Source organism: Pinus tabuliformis, chromosome 4_1 (genome assembly GCF_031772625.1).
Source record: "Pinus tabuliformis cultivar Carrire ecotype Pingquan chromosome 4_1, CPIR1, whole genome shotgun sequence".
NCBI classification, from domain to species: Eukaryota; Viridiplantae; Streptophyta; class Pinopsida; order Pinales; family Pinaceae; genus Pinus; species Pinus tabuliformis.
Window position 1 is genome coordinate 602,765,414 of NC_142303.1, and position 19,845 is coordinate 602,785,258.

Here is a 19,845-nt window from a genome sequence, read left to right on the forward strand (position 1 = left end):
ATTTAGTCTCACCAGCTACTTGGAAATAATTAATTAAGTTATTTTGATTTAATTAGTTGGAGAAATTCAAGTTAGAAGTCTTTCTGCAGTCATGCAACAATTATCCCTTAAATTAAGGAGATTATCCCTTAATTAAGGAGATAAGATTGAGTTATATTTGAGTTGTAATTAGTTAGCTCAGTTTACTGAGTTAAGTCCAGTTAAATTAGTTCCAAACTGTTTGAGGAACTAATTGTGAGTTATCAGTCAGTTAATGCATGCATGCACTCAACTAGTGTACTCCAGTTAACTACAGATTCCCTCATCAGAAACTCATGCATGTTTATTCTAAGAAAGACCCAGTTGAGCTAAATGTCAAGGACAATGTACTATCAGTTGCATGTGTTTTCCTATAAAGGAAACTCATGCATGCAGTCAAGGTAAGGTTCCTTGAGGATTGTGCAGTTCTGACAGGGTGTGAGATCAGTGTGAGAGATCAATTTTCCACTTGGTTGGAGAAGACCATCCTAGAGGAACAACACAAGGAAATATGAGCTTGGAGGGCAGAGGAGAAGGCTTGTGAGAAGCTTTGATTGCCTGTGAGCATCCAAGAGGATTGTACTAAGAGCTGGCTAGCTGTAAGAGCTAAGGCTTTGTATAATTCTGATGTATTTCCACCTCGTATGATAATACAGATAGAGGGGTTTTTAGCTGAGGCTTTCCATAAAATATTTTCATGTGTATTGTGTGATTGATTCTTCTTCTTCTGGTTATATGTGTTCAGCTTGATCTTGCTCAATCTTTAAGCTTCCACAAATTGCTTGATAGTAGAAGTAGATTATAGTATTTTTCTTTGGTATATTGCATTATCGAGTTAATCTACTGTCAGATTTTCTTACATAAGTCTTAGAGAGACATTGGTAGAGAGAATTTGCAGAATTTCTACAAGTACTTTGTATAGTGAGGAGAGGAGGTTGCTTAGTATGGGAGGTTGTGGAGTGCAACAAGTGAATAGTGTCGAAAGGTGGCAAGGAGATCAACTAGTAAGGAGAGAGTTCCTTTTCATGCTTATAAGTAGCCAACCATGGCAGAAGGAAAAAAAAAATGGATTTCTTATATAACAGAAGTAATCCATTGAATAATTGAGACTAGGGGGAGGAAAAAATATTGAATTTCTTATATAACAAAAGTAATCCATTGAATAATTGAGGCTAGGGGGTATGATCCTAATCTTGAATAACAATTTCTTCAGAATCCTCTCACCTTCTTGAGAAACCTCCAACAGTGCTACTAACAATTGCAAGTTTGATCTAGTAGTTCTACCTCTTTGGAATCTTGTTTCAATCCTAAATTATCTTTTTTTGGTTCCCTTTTGTTTGCGATTTTTATTGACTTTTGGTTTTTCCTCCCCTTGTTGTGATTAATTATTCTAGGAGGACTATTTTTGTTTTAGTTTCCCTCCCTTGTCTCTCTTGCTTCTCACCTCCACTACTCCCTCTCTAGTCTCCTCCATTGTCCCTCTAGTCAGCCTCTTGATCACCCTCCCTACCCAATTAATGTAGGAGCATCCTTGGCCTCATGCAATCCTCATTAACCAAAAACAAGTTTATGTGAGTTCATAATAAGTGTTATTACTCCCATGTGTTTTAAGTTGTTGATACACCTATCATATTAGTTGTTGATACACCCAACTGGTAGTTTCTACTACTCTTGTAGTTGCATTTTATTAAAGAGACGACTAATTTTGAGTTACTGACACTCTTATGATCACATGTTGAATCTCATGTTGCATGGAGTTGTTGACACATCCAAAAACTGACAATTGTTTAGTTGCACTGTTATAAGACAACCAATACTAAGTGCACAATGAGAATGAGATGGACGTTACAAATTTGGTTTGTCTGCATACTAAGAGGAAGCAAATCGACTCAATTCTGGAAGTCAGAAAGGTCGGTGACATGGGAAGTGATTTGTTTCAGTGGAATATGAAGAGGTCAATAGCATGAGGATACATTGCATGAACATGGAAGAAAAGGGGTTTTTTTCTATTGGTTTTCTATTAGTTCGTTCAGGCTCCTCTCTCTTGGGTTGTTGGTGTTGGTTTGGCTGTTGCACAATTTTTAGATATTGTGACTGGTTGTTGTACAAGTTAGTGAAGGTGTTTGGTTTTGGTGTGTGGCATTATAGTGTAACAACCTAGGAATTTCAAGCACTCTGAGAACTCCACTCACAGATTTGCATTCTTGAATGTAATAACACATTCTCAATAAAAAAGAAGTATTTGAATCCTTTCTGTGTTCTCGTGATCAAACTCGAATTACTCTTTATTCATGTTGTGTGTTTTAGTCATTAAATTAATTAAAATAGTAGCTAAAAAATAAAATGGCCTCGCTTGTGTGCTTTGTAATAGCAATCCAAATCTTGTAGGTACTGTGAAAGCTACAGAGTTCCATCACCTATTCCCTTCTTTATCCTTTTTTTCTTTAGTCCTGCCCATCGTTCCATTGAGCCTCCCCCCTCCCTAATTCGTGCTTGTAAGTGTAGAAATTTGAAAAGTATAACACTTATTCATAGAGATTATCCTGATTATACACTATTTGCAGAATGCATGCATAATACATAACCTCCTCTACCATTGATCATCAATTTGCGGAATTAAAAAAACAATCGCATGCGCACATTGAAACATCAATCACACATATCAACACAGTATGTAATGGGGAAAGCATACAGCTGAAAACCCCCAACTATCTGTATATTATAATGATAGAGAACATGTAACAATACATAGTACAATACTCCTCACAAGTACTCAGTAATATCTCCACATGCTACACACAAAACTAGCTCAGATCTGAACAAGTCACAGGTTCAAATCTTCTCCACTGTTTGCCTGCCTCTACTGCGCAATCCAAGTTGAGAATAGATCAGATCCAAGTTCGAATTCCCTTGGCTTGTACTGCGCAATCCTCATTGGCAATCTCAAAAAATTATTGTGCAAAAATCATGCACAGCTATTGTCACAATTGATAGTAATCTCACCCTTTCACCCACCTCTAACACTTGTCTCCACTGAACTGTCCATGCACTAAGTTAAGTGATGTATTCTTTAGTTGATTTATGAGTTAATAATTAGTGAATTAATTAATAATTAATTCACATCACTCATCACTAGTGTATTTGGCAGTTAGACTAAATACAACTAGTTCAACTAAGTCAAACTGAACACAACTCCATCAACTCCTCAATCAACTCCACCAAACTCAATCACTTGAGTTCTAACTGAAGTCCATCATGCAATAGCTCAACTAACCCATAGGAAAAGCGTATTTCCTTCTGGCAGTTGCATGTGCCACATCCGTAGCTCGAACTGAAGTGCGACAAGAGGATAAGATAATGTTTATAGTCCAAATATTATTAAGAGCTAATAATATTCGACTGTTCTATTTTTTTACTGGCAGTCTAAAAATAGACTCCGCCCATATGTCTAAAAATAGAGGTGCATCTATTTTTACCAGCATGACCAATCATCCATAAATAGCATCCTGCAACTCATAGACCATGATCCATATGTCTAAAAATAGACATAGTCTAAAAATAGACTTTGCGCCAAAAATGGCCTGCGGGCCCACTTAGTGAAGGCAACTTCTTTTCACTAAGCTCCATCATCTTGTTGCATTTTCAACACTCCCTCTCAACAAGATATGGATTATCTGCAACCCCTATCCTGCCTCTGTGGTATTTGAATTTTCTCCTGGTGAGCACCTTCGTCAAGATATCAACATCCTGATCCTCCGTATGAAAATAACATGATTCTCCGCTGCACAAAATCTCTGATATGATGGTACCTGATGTCGATGTGCCTGGATCTGTCATGAAATACTAGATTAGACGAGAGTTTAATGCAACTCCGGTTATCACAATAAATCACAGTAGGCTCCAAGTGTGACCCGAACAACCCGACCAAGATCTTCCTCATCCATATAGCCTCGCATGTAGCCAAACTTGCTGCCATATACTCAGCCTCTGCTGAACTGAGTGCCATGGATATTTGCTTCCTTCTGTACCAAGAAACTGTTGTCGACCTGATACTGAAGATCCCTCCAGATGTGCTCTTTCTGTCCGTTGGGCTCCCTGCCCAATCTACATCCGTGAAGCCACATAGCTTCACCTCATCCTCCTGTTTGTACCACAATCCATATCCCGATGTGCCTTTGAGATAACGCAATACATGCTTGCCTGCCTTCCAGAAGAGCTTGGTTGGCTTAACCATAGCTTGTGAAAGCTGGTTAACAGCATAGCAAATATCGGATCGTGTATTGACTAGATACATAAGCGACCCCACCAACTATCGATAAACAGTGGCATCCACTACCTTCGCTGAAGTAGCATCCTCCTTCCTCCAACCTCCAGGAAGAGGAGTATCAACAGGCTTGCAGCCATGCATGTTGAACTTCTCCAGTATCTCCCGGGCATACTTGCCCTGAGAAACAAATAGTCCATCACTACGCTGCCAAATTTCCAATCCCAGGAAATAATGAAGGAGGCCTAAGTCCTTCATCTCAAACTCTCTAGCAAGATCCTCCTTGCATGAAAGTATCAACAACTCATCTCCCGTCAAAATCAAATCATCTACATAAAGTACAATGATCAGAAACTTACCCTCCACCACAATCTGGTATAGGTTAGGATCCGCCTCACTCTGTGAGAAGCCTCGGGCAACAAATCTTGCCTTGTACTTCTCCACACTCCCGTCAGCTACCTGCTTCACTTTGTAGATCCATCTCGAACCCACCACTGATTTCCCTTCCGATCTTGGGACAATCTCCCATGCACTGTTTCTGACAATCGAATCATACTCTTCCACCATGGCATCTACCCATGCGGGATCCTCCACAGCTTCCTCAAAAGAGGATGGCTCGGTCACGACACATTTTCTCACAAGAGCCATGTATCCAATGTACCGATCAGGTGACTGTCTCTATCTACGCTGTGCTGTAGGTGGTCCTACAACCTTCTCTACATCTTGAGCCAATCGCTCAGCTTCTGTAGTGTGCTTTCGCCCTCTGATGGTTGGCGCTGCATGAGTGGTCTCTTCCACTCCATGAACTTCATCTTGTGGCTGATCCACATCCCGAAGCTCATCCTTAGGAACTAATAGCTCCTCATCTACATGCAAGTGTGGCTCCCTCTCAAGCAAACACTTCATGGCTTTCTCCTCCTGAAATTTGATATCTCGTCACACAACAGTCTTGCAACTGTCTGGAAAATACACATGATAGTTGTGGGGCATATCAGTGTACCCCACAAATATCCCAACCTCTGCGGTTAGCTCCAGCTTCTTCCTAGCATCCTTCGTCACATGCATGTAAACAGGAGAAACAAAAATTTTCAAATGGGAAATATCAGGCCTCTTACTAGAATAAGCCTCCTCGGGTGTACTCATGCCAAGTATCTTGTGAGGACAACAGTTCTGCACATATACTGCAGTATTGCATGCCTCCACCCACAAGTGAAGGGGTAGGCCCTGATCATGCAACATCGCCCGTGCAGCACCCACGATTGTTCTGTTCTTCCGCTCAGCAACCCCGTTCTGCTGTGGGTTATGGGGAGCTATGAGCTCTCTTCGAATCCCTTCTACGCTGCAGAAGTCCTTGAACTCGCCAGAGATGAATTCACCACCATTGTCACTCCTAAGAGCCTTCACCTTCTTCCCCGATTCCTTCTCGACCAGTGCTTTGAACTCATAGAACTTTGAGTATGTCTCGCTCTTCTTCTGCATGAAGAAGATCCAGCACTTTCGAGAGAAATCATCAACAAAGATCACATAGTACTTGTGCTTTGCTGTCGAAGCTACTAAGAAAGGTCCACACACGTCTGTGTGAATTCTCTCAAGGATCGTCGTGGCGCAACTACCCTTCTCGTGAAAGGTGGCTTTCACAAATTTTCCCAAAGTACACCCCTTGCACTAATCTGACTACGCAAGTGTGCCTTTAGGTAGCCCAGTAGAAATTTGCTGCAGTATCTTCAAGGCTCCATGGTGAAGGTGGCCCAATCTCTGGTTCCACAGCTCGCCATCATCCCGGCTCACCAATCCTTCTACCTTGCATGCCATTGCTACGCAGCCATATACATGCAATTGATAAAGGTTCTTGACTCAAACCCCTATCTTCTGGGTTTCTCCAGTTGTCTTACTGCACAGGAAAGCCTTTCCCTCGCTGAAGACAACATCATATCCCTTGTCTTCTAACATCGCCACAAAGATAAGATTATTCTTCAATCCTGGAACATGCATCACTTCCTTCAATACGAGGGGTTTACCAGACTCCCTCTCAAAGGAAATGGTACCGATACCGGTCACACTGTATCTACCATCATCGCCCATCTTGATGTGCACTCCAAGATCTTTCTCATCCAAATCAGAAAACAAATCTCAATCTCCTGTCATGTGAAAAGATGCACCACTGTCCAAGAACCATACCGATCCCATCACACTTGATACCAAGCATGTGATCAGCGAAAAATCCAGCTCAAACTGCGAGGCTAAGGCCTCTCCCGCTGCAGATCTAGCAGCTTGCTTATTTTTCTTCTTCTGCTGACAATTTGTGGCATAATGTCCGTGCTGGTGACAGTGAAAGCACTTCACCTTGGACATGTCTTGCTTCTTGCCTTTCGCACCGAAATGAGAAGCTTTCTTGTTCTTCCCCTTCTTTGCTTTGGCAGCCAAAGCGCAATTTTCTTCATCAGATGCCTTTGATGAAGATTCGTCCCTGGTATTCCGCCTGATCTCCTCTTGCACAAGATCATACCAAAGTCTCTCCCATCCTGGCAATTTCTCCTGACCATTGACAGAGTCCTGATAGGAATGCCAACTCTTCGGAAGACCAAGGAGAGCCAAGCTCACCAAGTCCTCATCATCGACAGTCACCCCCACACTTCCCAGCTCATCCCGGCATTGGGTGAACTTCGTGAGATACTTGGGCATACTATCTCCTTTCTCACACTTAATGTTTCTGAGTTTATCCTTGAGCGCCAACTTCCTCTGGTCACTCTTGCTTTGGAATAAATCTATCAACGCTTTCCACATCAAGTATGGAGAAGCCTTTCCATGCAGGCTGGATACAATGTGATCCTTCACGCCCTCCAACAAAATCCTTCGACACTTTGCTGTCTTCTTTTGCCAAGCCTCAACTTGAGTAGTATCAGTAGGCTTTGGGACCTCATATCTATGAACTCCTTCAACTCATTGTCATCTAACACCGCCTCCATCCTGTCTTTCCATGCAATATAATTCGAGCTGCCTTCAAGGGCATACTCCAATCACAATCCGTTGAAAGACATTTCAACTTCGACACCAAGAAAACACTGCTGCAAATTCGAATTCCACCAGCTCAAAACTCAACCGCTTCTGATCTAAAATTCGTGAGAACAAAGTATTTTTCGTACAAAGATTGACTATATGGGCATGTTGGTATCATCCCAAGACCCTTTTTCCTTCCCAAAAACATGTCATTTATCCATACATTTTCATCATATATCCCTCAAAATCCTTGAATATTGATTATTAATCGTTTTATAGTTATTAAATTGCATAGAAATTAATTTAGGGGTTTTATGTTCAAGAATTGGAAGTTTTTGATGACTTGGTTACAGGAAGTACCTACATCCTGTAATGAGCTTATCGTTTGACATGTGGCGCAGCAAATGAGCTAGAACGAAAGGCATGGGTGAAAAGCAGAATGTCCAAGCATGGACAAACACCTATCTCCCAGCCAAATCGAACCTCCTATGTATGCGGTCAACTCAAGTCAAAGCAGGGCACTCTGACAGACAAAAGCAGCAACAACATTGTTCCATTTTCATTTTAGTTTTTTTTTTCTTTTTGAAACACTTGGCATGGAAACATTTTGAAAAGGCTTATGTGATAAAAACGGCAACAGCTGAATGTACATTCATTGTATCAATGACATGGCTGTGCGTACGCATATGTAAATACAGTCAGGGTTATGTTCAGAGTTTAGTTGTTGAATTGTTGAATCGTTTTTCTCAGAACAGAGTTTTAAGTTAATACACAGACTATTCACAGTCACGACGTGTGTATACTTCTTGCATTGATTTGATAGTTGATCAGTTATAGCCAGTATACCCTTAGGCGCGGACGGGCCCTGCATTCTTCGATTGGTATACTGTTCATTTGTTTTGTTACATTTCGGTTATCACATGTTCGCACAGCATTTATATTGGATTTGATTTATATAGCATATGGTTGGCATCACAGTTACGAATACATAGCTTTCGATTTACACAGCTTATGGTTTGCAGAGCAGTTACATAGCTTTTGATTTCCATAGCCTTTGACTTTCATTACATGTATATTGTGTGCGCTTTGCATGGTTTATGGTTATGTTGAATGGTCAGCACCAGGATCTGGAAGGGAGTCTTGTAAGGGATTCGATCCCTGTGTGACTTATAGAGACATTATCATAAACTCTGTTTTGTTTCACAGTTCATTTATGCTCTCTTTATATAGTTTGATAGTGTAAATATCTTTGCATGCTATGTGTGTTTACCAAAAAAGGGTTTTCTGAGTGATACCTCTGTAAGGAGGTTAAAATCATTGTTACAGTCATACACAGTACTTAGGCATGGTTTGATTTGATAGATGCATCTCATAACAAGCACTGTAATCAAGCATATCAGTAGGGTAATCTAGGTGTGTGAATGATAGGCTACATATTCCGGTCTTCCGTAAAGAAGCCTTGTATCCTACATCCTAATCACTTGGCCAGAGATTCTTTATGTCTATATATTTTAGACCACGCCTCTAAGCTTACGCACCTCGGTCGATATTAAATATAGAGTCTAGTCTAGTACCCTAGCTAGAACCACTACAGGGCATTTACCGAATATCTCACCTTCCAAAAGAAGGATGAATCCAAAGGCTACCTGGCCCGATTACAAACTCTGCCTGAAGAAATAAAATGTAATCACTTTTTGAATAATAGATCTGATGATCAACTTCGCTCCGATACCATGTAGAAATTTGAATAATATAACACTTATTCACATAGATTATCTTGATTATACACTATTTGCGAAATGCATGCATAATACATAACCTCCTCTACCATTGATCATCAATTTGCGGAATTAAAAAAACAATCGCATGCGCACATTGAAACATCAATCACACATATCAACACAGTATGTAATGGGGAAAGCATACAGCTGAAAACCCCCAACTATCTGTATATTATAATGATAGAGAACATGTAACAATACATAGTACAATACTCCTCACAAGTACTCAGTACTATCTCCACATGCTACACACAAAACTAGCTCAGATCTGAACAAGTCATGGGTTCAAATCTCCTCCACGGTTTGCCTGCCTCTACTGCGCAATCCAAGTTGAGAATATATCAGATCCAAGTTCGAATTCCCTTGGCTTGTACTGCGCAATCCTCATTGGCAATATCAATCAATGATTGTGCAAAAATCATGCACAACTATAGTCACAACTGATAGTAGTCTCACCCTTTCACCCACCTCTAACACTTGTCTCCACTAAACTGTCCATGCACTAAGTTAAGTGATGTATTCTTTAGTTGATTTATGAGTTAATAATTAGTGAATTAATTAATAATTAATTCACATCACTCATCACTAGTGTATTTGGCAGTTAGACTAAATACAACTAGTTCAACTAAGTCAAACTGAACACAACTCCATCAACTCCTCAATCAACTCCACCAAACTCAATCACTTGAGTTCTAACTGAAGTCCATCATGCAATAGCTCAACTAACCCATAGGAAAAGCGTATTTCCTTCTGGCAGTTGCATGTGCCACATCCGTAGCTCGAACTGAAGTGCTACAAGAGGATAAGATAATGTTTATAGTCCAAATATTATTAAGAGCTAATAATATTCGACTGTTCTATTTTTTGACTGGCAGTCTAAAAATAGACTCTGCCCATATGTCTAAAAATAGAGGTCCATCTATTTTTACCAACATGACCAATCATCCATAAATAGCATCCTGCAACTCATAGACCATGATCCATATGTCTAAAAATAGACATAGTCTAAAAATAGACTTTGTGCCAAAAATGGCTTGCGGGCCCACTTAGTGAAGGCGACTTCTTTTCACTAAGCTCCATCATCTTGTTGCATTTTCAATGATAATTTCCCTTTATTCCCTCCCTCTTTATGCTTCCATTCTTTCATATGTTCTAGCAAGTCACTCTCCCCTTCTATGAGTATTTATTTTTCCCTTCCTTCTATATGGCTAAGCATTGGTTATCTAGATCATCTTGCAAAGCCAGGTAAGGATGTTGTAGCCCCCCCTCTTCTCTAGACTTCAATTCTCCCTCCATTCGTGGCACTCAACCACAATCAACTGCAAGAGAAACTATGGAAAGATAAAAGGACATTATCCCTACGACTATTCAAAGAGCAATATTTGACATTGAAGAACAAGGAAATCCCTTAGGTACATCCTTGACATGTGCATCAACCAAGAAATCAGAGACTCGATCCCAAACATTGGGAACTCTACCAGCACTAGAGCCTCTTCCCACATGTAGCCAATCAATCTATATTAGCACATAAAGACTCTAATGGGAAGAGTACTTGCTGACAGGGTTGATACTCAGTAGGAAACCATCATATGCATGAGAAATATTTTGGATAAAGTGGATAAAATCAACAGGAAGATCACACTCCTAACTAAGAGCTTGATAGACATGGATCCCTCTACATCAAACTCTAATAGAGAGACTCATTCGCCTAGCTCAAAGGACACCCTTGTAGAATGAAAGGCAAAAAAGCACCACCCAATAGTCTTTCTATTATCTTTGGTCTATCTCAAGTTTTCTATGTAGTTTCTTTATCATCAAACTTTCAGGTTACACACCGCATGAACAATCACAAAATTTTGTTCTTATGCTACTGGTTTGGTTTCCTGAGTGGCAAACCAGTAGCCATAATCACTTATGTATGCCCATGTTTTTTTATCGTAATATAATATTATGATCTTGCCAAAATAAAACATACTATGAAATACTCTCTCTCTCTCTCTCTCTCTCTCTCTCTCTATATATATATATATATATATATATATTATTGATATTTTTAATGTTACAAGTCAACTACATATTAATTATGCCAATAGGCATGTCTATTTTGGAATAGAGCTTCCAAAATTCTAATTTAATTATCAATAATTATTAGGTGGATGGTACGGATTTAACTTCCATGGAATATTCTAAAATATTCTTAGTATACACAAATCAAAGGTTGATATTTGTCTCCAAATGGTGAGATTTATTATGAACTAAGTTCTTTGATGCTTATTATTAAATGATGCCTATTGACATTTACCAACCATTTAATTTATATGGCTACGCTAGTTATTGTATATTCTCAGTTATCAAATATGACATAATTTTTTCTCTATTTATAACCTACATCAAAATTTATTTTTTTCTTAATATTTTTAAATGCCATATCAACTACATATCAAGAATTGAATAGGCTACACCTTTCTTAAACTAGGAAGTAGGGAATAACTGAAATTTCTACTTTCAATTATCTTTCTCTCTTTACAGATATATCAAGTTGATATAAAAATATTTTATTTCCTTTTTTTCCTCGAGAAAAGATCATAATTTTATTATCATAGAATAAAATTGCATTCCATTGATACATGACCAACATGTATTCTGATAAATAGATCACAAGGATTTGTCCATAGAAGGCATCGTAAAGCATTCAAAAATGATAGCTTATATTTACTACTACATATCATGTCATATAGTGAGCGTAAATACAAGTGTTGAATAATAATAAAAACATGTGTGTGTGTGTGTTAAGAGTTAACATATGAAGATACTCATAAATAGATCCAGAAACAAAAAGGTTGTCTAGTCAGGTTGATCCCTTTCTATAAAGGGCCTATGATAAAACTCGAAAAAAACTCTCATTTTGTGTCCCTGATATAACCTAGGTCCCATAAACCTAACGATTTCCCTCCTTATAGAGGGATTATGTTGTGTCATTAAGTTCCTTGTAGACATGAGAAGCATAGAAAGAGGTAAAAGAGGATTTTGGCCTTTCAATCTCTTCCATAAGGAGTAAGATCCTTTGATTGTGACATCGATAAGCTCAATTGACCTAGTTTATAACAAACATTGAGTCCCCAAGCACTTGCAGTGAGATAACTTCTTTTTCTAAAGAAAAAAGAAGAAGCAGTTTTAAAGTCATAAGTCTTGCATAGTTGTTTATGCCTTCACCCAAACCCATTTTGATATGAAAATAGTGTGCCTCATCTAAAAACATAATTTCTCCTACTCCACATGCTCTCGGATCACTCTAAGATGATCCATCAAAAACTTTTGATGTTCTGGTCTTATCCATCCAAGCTTCAGTAACATTTCTTATTTTATGAGAGGGCTTATGTTTGGGTTACAAGTCCAAAATGGCTAGGGACTATGATATCGTAATCTCTAGTGGCACATTACTATCATTGAAAATAGATTTGTTTCTTTCCAACCATATTCCCCAATAGTATAACAAAGGCATAACTTTCTATTCTTTGACCACTCGGGTGGAACACCACTCATACTATATATTGAGAAGGTCCTCTCCTTGTTATTGGCATTCTGGTCCTATCTTCGATGAGATTGTTAGCCATTCAAACTATGTATAGGAACAGGTGATCAGTAGATGATTTATAGATTCCTCTATTGATTTTCATAAGAAACACCAGTTGGGGCCTTCTTTTTTCCTCTTATAGAGATTGTCCCAAGTTGGAATTTTGTTTTTTAAGGCACGACATATAAATAATTTGGATTTGGCATGACACTTGAGATTCCATAATTGTTTCCACCATCCCACCTATTCCTTTGGGATTATGTTTGCAATGAGGTGAGAGTAACCCAATTTACGTGTGTAGTCACCATTCGATGAGAAGGTCTAGATAAGATCATCTTCCTCTTCGATTTATCTAATATGCTTGGCCCTTAAATTTTCAATGTAACCAAACTAGCTTTCATGTAGACCTTGAGGGAGGCCCAATTGTCTACCTAATAACCACCCTTGAGCACAAAGAGAAGTGCGATATGATGCTACTACCTAATTAAGAGTGTAGAGACCTTTTTCTCGTAGAAATGCAGTCAGATTCCTAAGAAAATGGTGATCATTGTTACTGCCAAACCATAGGTTTATTCCTACTCTAAGATGAGATTCATCACCTATGTTCCATGCCAGACCAGATTCAATTAAAGGAAATGAAATAACAATTACTTTCCAAATAATGGATATATTATGCTTAAGCTTGTTGGGACTCCAAATCCATTCTTCAATTAGTAATGGGAATATATACTTCTCGTATACTGTCGAATTTCCATGATCTTGGGTCTAGGTTAGAATTGTAAAATATCTAACGCTACCAAACCAAGAATCTCAACAAGAACTACTTTGCACAGCGGAAAATATAAAGCAGTAAATCACATATGCACAAGTATACATAATTTTTAACAAATATTGTACAATAATGTACAACCCAATCTTTGTTATATTAATCCATTCTGAATAATACGAGAGGCTATGGTATACAAGATATAATGACAAATTTCGTTGCATAGACTCCATGCCGTATCTTGTCCTGATGGTCCTTCACTTCCGTTCTGCTCACTAGCTACCCCTTAGTCCTTCAAAGGACAACACATTGAGACTCTAGGAGGTTTGCCACCTAACACTGCTGCAAGTCACTTATTGTGCATGTACACAGGCTGATCAAATTTTCTCTCTGGGTAGGCCTAATTCCCAAGCTCCAAAATTCCAGGCTAACAGTCACATTTTGTCCATCAAGGTGATGCACTTCGACACCAATCTTCACCCAAACTTTAGTTCCTCTTCATCACTTCAATATATCTTGTCTAGCGCTACTTTGGGCTATCAACACGCTACCCTCCACCAGACCAATGATGCCCAATACTTCACTGTAGATTCTGATCCTAGGATGGACTTTTCACCTCCACGGAAAGTCCTCCAAATGGCACCTACAGGCTTCTCTTTCTGTCATCCACTTAGAAAACATTGTCAATCAAGATAGGACTAATCATACCCTTCCTTGACCATGGGAAATGTGCACTATGATGCTGAGATAATAGTCCTAGTTAGTGCTTCTTTAACTGCCCTATATGTTGTTGTAACCTCCAACATTTTTCTCCAGAACAAGCCTAAAATCTATGTTGTCCCTTCCTTTGAATGCGGCCTCCTCTCATGAGGCTATTCCACCTTTCATCCTCCTCAAATAGGGGCAAGAACCTTGTTGTTGCTTCAGAATTGCCTGCGGCCCTACCTATGAAAAAACACAACCGTTAAAACAAGCCCACACAGCCCCAACCTATCTCTAATTCATTCAGCCTCCTCTCAATAAAACTCGACCTCTAAGTAGTGGAAAAGCAACTCTTTATTCCACCCAAACAACTTCCTCTTCTCCAATTATTCTTGCTCCTTGACTGGGGCCCAATTTCAGAGATCAATATTTGACTTGTTTGCATTTGAATGATGAAATTGTTGAGAAATGGCAATAACAAATTCTAGTCTAATTTGTCCTTGAATTAAACTGAGAATTAAAATTGAATTCTGTTCTCATAGCAACTTGTAAATAGTTAATTAAGTTTAATTAACTTAATTAGCTTAGGAATTTTGAGTTGGAAGTCTTTATGGAGTCATGTATATGTTCTCCCTAATTTTAGGGGTCCAATATGAGTTTAAATCAAGTTGGAAATTAGATCACTCAGTTTACTGAGTAAAGTCCAGTTAAATTAGTTCTAAATTGTTTTTGGAACTAATAGAGGAATAATAGTCAGTTGGTGCACTAGTGCATTCACTAAAGATACTCCAGTTAACTGAAGATTCCCTCATGAGAAACTCATACATGTCAGTTCAGAGAAAGACCCAGTTGAGACTAGAGTGCAGAGACAGTGTACTATCAGTGGCATTATTTACTAGAGTGTAAATATCATGCATGCATCGAGATTGATCCTATCTTTGGATTGCACAGTTTTGGAAGCATGGATTCCCTTTAAATACAGGTTATTCATCCTAGGAATTATGCAAGAGATTAGGAGCTTGGAGAGCTGTAGAATTGGATAAGTGTTGGCCAAGAGCTAGCTTGTGAGCTGAGAGAGTTGAGCATACTTGTGCGGAATTGTTCTAGTGAGAACAAGCTTTGTATCTTCACTCATATTTTTTATATATGCAATACAAATAGTGGGGTTTTGAGCAGTGGATTTCCCCAGATACATCTTGTGTTATGTGCCATTGATTTATCTTCTTCTTGTTCATATTGTTTTTCATCGATCTATTGGCTTCCGCTAGTTGAAAGTAGAAGTAGATTCTTGTCTTTTGCTTTAGTACATTGCATGAGCTTGTGAATCTACAGGATTATCTACACGGTATTAGAGATGAAAACAGTATACTAGAGGATATTTCAAAGTTTTGATTTTTGGGTTACAGGTGAAATTCAAATTTGCAAATACATACTTCAAGCTCGGCAGATGGTGTTCTAAGGTTTGCGGCTCGAGTATGCCTTGGAAGGAAGCTCAAATTTTATAGCCTAGAGGGACAGAATGGAGGTTATGCTAGAGGATAATAGCTTGAAGGAATTCATTGATCAAGAAATTCCTAAGCCAGCAAGATCGAATGCATAGAATTTGGCTGAATGGAAGAAGTGTGTGGTGAAGGTGAGGCCGATAATCCTTGAGGGAGTTCAAGACCACATTGTCTCGAGACTCCATGGCAAGGAAAATCTGTATGCTATGTGGAAAGCCTTGACAAAATTGTATCAGAACATAAGTGACCAAAGGAAATTGGCACTGAAGGACAAACTTCAAAAAATAAAAATGGAGAAATGCGAGACTATTCCAAGGTACTTGACCAAGTTCACTCAATGTCGTGATGAAATTGGAAGTGTTGGAATCACAGTTGTCAAGGATGATATAATTAGTCTTGCTCTTCTAGGACTCCCAAAGGGTTGGCATAGTTATCAAGCCTCTGTCAATGGTCGGGAGAACCTGCCGGATTGGGAATAAATGTGTTCAGATTTGATGCAAGAGGAGATCAGGAGGAACACCGTGGATGGCTCTTCATCAAAGACTGATGATGAAGAGAACTGTGCCTTAGCGATTAAGGTGAAGAAGGGGAAAGGGAAAGCTTCCCATTCCAAATCGAATTATTATCATGGAGGTAAGAAGAAAGACAAGATGAAAGTTAAGTGCTTTCATTATCATGAGCTGGGCCATTTTGCTACAAATTTTCCACTCAAGAAGTCCAAGAAGAAGTCCTTAGGAGGAGCGGCGGGTGAGGCTTTGGCCTCTCAATTTGAATTGGACTTTTCCCTCATTGCATGCATGGTGTCATCAATGATGGGAAGTGTATGGTACTTAGACATTGGAGCTTCATTCCACATGACTAGCGACAAAGAGTTATTCAATGACCTAGAGGAGAACGATCTCCAAATGCATAACGAGATGGGTGACAACGGGAGGTATAGTGTTACTGGATTGGGCACGATTAATTTTTAGAGGGAGCACGGAGATCCACTCACCTTGAAGAATGTTATGTATGTGCTCGGGTTGAAGAAAAACTTGGTATCCATTGCCATGCATGAGGATAGAGGCTTTGATGTGATCATCTCGAAAGGAAAGGAATTCCTTTGACACATATCCACGGATCAAGTAAAGAAGATAGGGATTTGGGTGAAGAATCTCTATAAGTTGGACGTAGATCACTGTGATTCTTTGAGCATAAAAGAAGAAAGGGTGCAAAGCCGAGACGTTGGCGAGTTATGGCACAGACGATTGGGCCACTTGCAACATGGGGCTTTGAATATATTGCAGCAGATCTCTACCGGTCTTCCCAATGGTACGCTTGAGCAAGTTGATACATGCAAGGGGTGTACTTTGGGATACACTGTCTTCCTTTCACGATAGAGACAGTCGAGCAGAGGCTATTCTAGATCGACTCCATTAAGATGTGCATGGACCATTCTCGATAGAATCTACAACCAAACATAGGTATTATGTTATATTTGTTGATGACTATTCTTGTAAATACTAGACATTTTTCATGCAGAAAAAGGATCAAACTTTCACAAAGTTTTGTGAGTTTAAATCATTGGTGGAGAAAGAGTCGAGAAAGAAGGTTAAAGCACTACAGATTGATAACGGTGGTGAGTATGTCTCAAACGACCTTAAGAACTTTTGTGCAGTGGAGGGGATTAAACGGGACTTGACAACACCCCATAACCCTCAACAGAATGGGGTGGCCAAGAGGAAGAACAGAAGCATAGTAGGGGAAAAATATATGATGTTTCATGATTAGGGCCTACCACTACACTTGTGGACTGATGCATGTAACACAGCGGTCTATGTTCAAAACCGTAGCCCACATCGAATACTTGAAATGAAGACACCAAAGGAGGCCAAACGTTGGTCACTTCAGGATTTTTGCATCATCAGTATATTGCTATGTGACCAAAGATGCACGGAAGAATCTTGAGTCAATATTAGAGTTGGGGATATTTGTGGGGTACACTGATACATCTCACAACTATCGGGTGTACTTTTTGACCAGCAAGATGACAATGGTTCGCAAGGATGTCAGATTCGATGAGGAGAATGCCATGTGTGTTTCCTTTGAGAGGGAGCTTGAGGTACATGCGAATGAGGAGCTTTTAGCTCCTAACATTGAGGAGCCTCAAATTGATGTGGAGAAGCCACATGCAGAGGATCTGGGAGTGGAGACATCCACTCAGGCAGAGTCTTCCAGGGAGGGAGAAAGCACACCAGAGAGGCTAACAAATTGTTGGTTAATGCACGAGAGAATGTAAATTCCCACGGAGGAACAAGATGCTAACATTTTGAAAAAGGAATTTTCAAGATGTAAATTCGAGTTTCACGGAGACAAGATTTCCCTTTCTTGTTGAGAGGGAGTGTTGAGAAATGGCAACAAGAAATTCCAGTTTAATTTTTCCTTGAATTAAACTGAGAATTAAAATGGAATTCTATTTTCATATCAACTTGTAAATAGTTAACTAAGTTTAATTAACTTAATTAGCTTAGGAATTTCAAGTTAGAAGTCTTTATGAAGTCATGTATATGTTCTCCCTAAATTTGAGGGGTCCGGTATGAGTTTAAATTGAGTTGGAAATTAGATCACTCAATTTACAAAGTTAAGTTCAGTTAAATTAGTTCTAAATTGTTTATGGAACTAATAGAGGACTAATAGTTAGTTGGTGCACTAGTGCACTCACTAAAGCTACTCTAGTTAACTGAAGATTCCCTTATGAGAAACTCGTGTATGTCAATTCAAAGAAAGACCCAGTTGAGACTAGAGTGCAGGGACAATGTATTATCAGTGGTTTATTTACTAGAGTGTAAATATCATGCATGCATCAAAGATTAATCCTATGTTTCAATTGCACAGTTTTGGAAGCATGAATTCCCTTTAAATACAGGCTATTCAATTTAGGAATTATGCAAGAGATTAGGAGCTTGGAGAGCTGCAGAATTGGCTAAGTGTTGGCCAAGAGCTAGCTTGTGAGTTAAGAGAGTTGAGCATACTTGTGTGGAATTGTTCTAGTGAGAACAAGCTTTGTATCTTCACTCATATTTATGATATATGCAATACAAATAGCGGGGTTTTGAGCAATGGCTTTCCCCAGATATATCTTGTGGTATGTGCCATTGATTTACTTTCTTCTTGTTCGTATTGTTTTTCATTGATCTATTGGCTTCTGCTAGTTGAAAGTAGAAGTAGATTTTGTCTTTTGCTTTAGTACATTACATGAGCTTGTGAATCTACAGGATTTTCTATGGAAATAATTCCTCCACTCCAACTCTATATATACTCATAAAAAGGGCTCCACGAATTTGATGAAAAGTCATGTCTCTTGGACAAATTCCTCAAGCCTACATGACTTTTCATGTACAAATATTAGTGACAACTTAAAAAATTCATAACTTCGTTTCTAGAGCTCTGATTTGAGTGATCTTTGGAGTGTTGGAATTGGCATGCCAAGCTCTATCACCTCAAATTTTCTCATGCTTAAATTCATCATGGTTTTGACCCAAATCACGATGGGTGCAAAACCCCAACCTTGGGTTCCAATCCCACAAGTGACCCTTGTGGTGCTTTTCCCTCCAAACCCCGAACCCCAAGGCTTAGAGTACCTCCCAAGCTACACAATTCAACAATCCCTCTTAGTGAGGAAGGTACTTCCAAGACTAGGAAGTATCCCATCATCATCATCATTGCTCGCAACACTTTCCCAACTCCTTGCACTCACAATGCAGCAATCCATGTTCTATGAACCACGTCTCTCTTGGAAGTGTCACTGTCACTACTGGAAGCACCTTGCTTCTTCTACTTGGATTTCATAAGTGGGCTTATAAAGCATTATTTCTTGTGGTAACCGCTTTCCCATGTGCCTTGGTAATCTCAACACCAGTGGCCACCGCGTGTGGGTTGGCCCATGCTACTAGAGTAGGGCTCCTTATCAAAGGTGGGAGGCATTTGGAAGCCTTAGGGAAGCTTAAGGTGATAGCGTTTGATAAAAATATAACACTCACGGAAGGAATATTCAGGGTGGTAGATGTAATGTTTGTTGAGTCTAAGACCATAAATGTGCATAAATGGTTATTACAGTAAGTTGTTACAGATTCACTTTTGTTTGCAAATTCATAAATGTGCAGAAATGGTTATCATGTTAAGTCGTTACAGATTCACTTTTGTTTGCAGATTGATAAAATTAATAGTAAAATATATATTTTTGTCATTCACTATAAATCTTA

At 39.1% G+C, this 19,845-nt stretch overlaps 1 protein-coding gene across 1 annotated transcript in view; it reads left to right on the forward strand.

Annotated features, from left to right (window-relative positions):
• The first annotated feature begins 19,360 nt into the window (after positions 1 to 19,360).
• Positions 19,361 to 19,845, forward strand: part of LOC149177445 (cadmium/zinc-transporting ATPase HMA2-like) — a 30,114-nt gene continuing 29,629 nt past the window's right edge. Inside the window, exon 1 of the mRNA XM_089421754.1 lies at positions 19,361 to 19,689. Coding sequence (XP_089277880.1) covers positions 19,361 to 19,689 — 329 coding nt within the window. The remainder of the gene's footprint in view (positions 19,690 to 19,845) is intronic.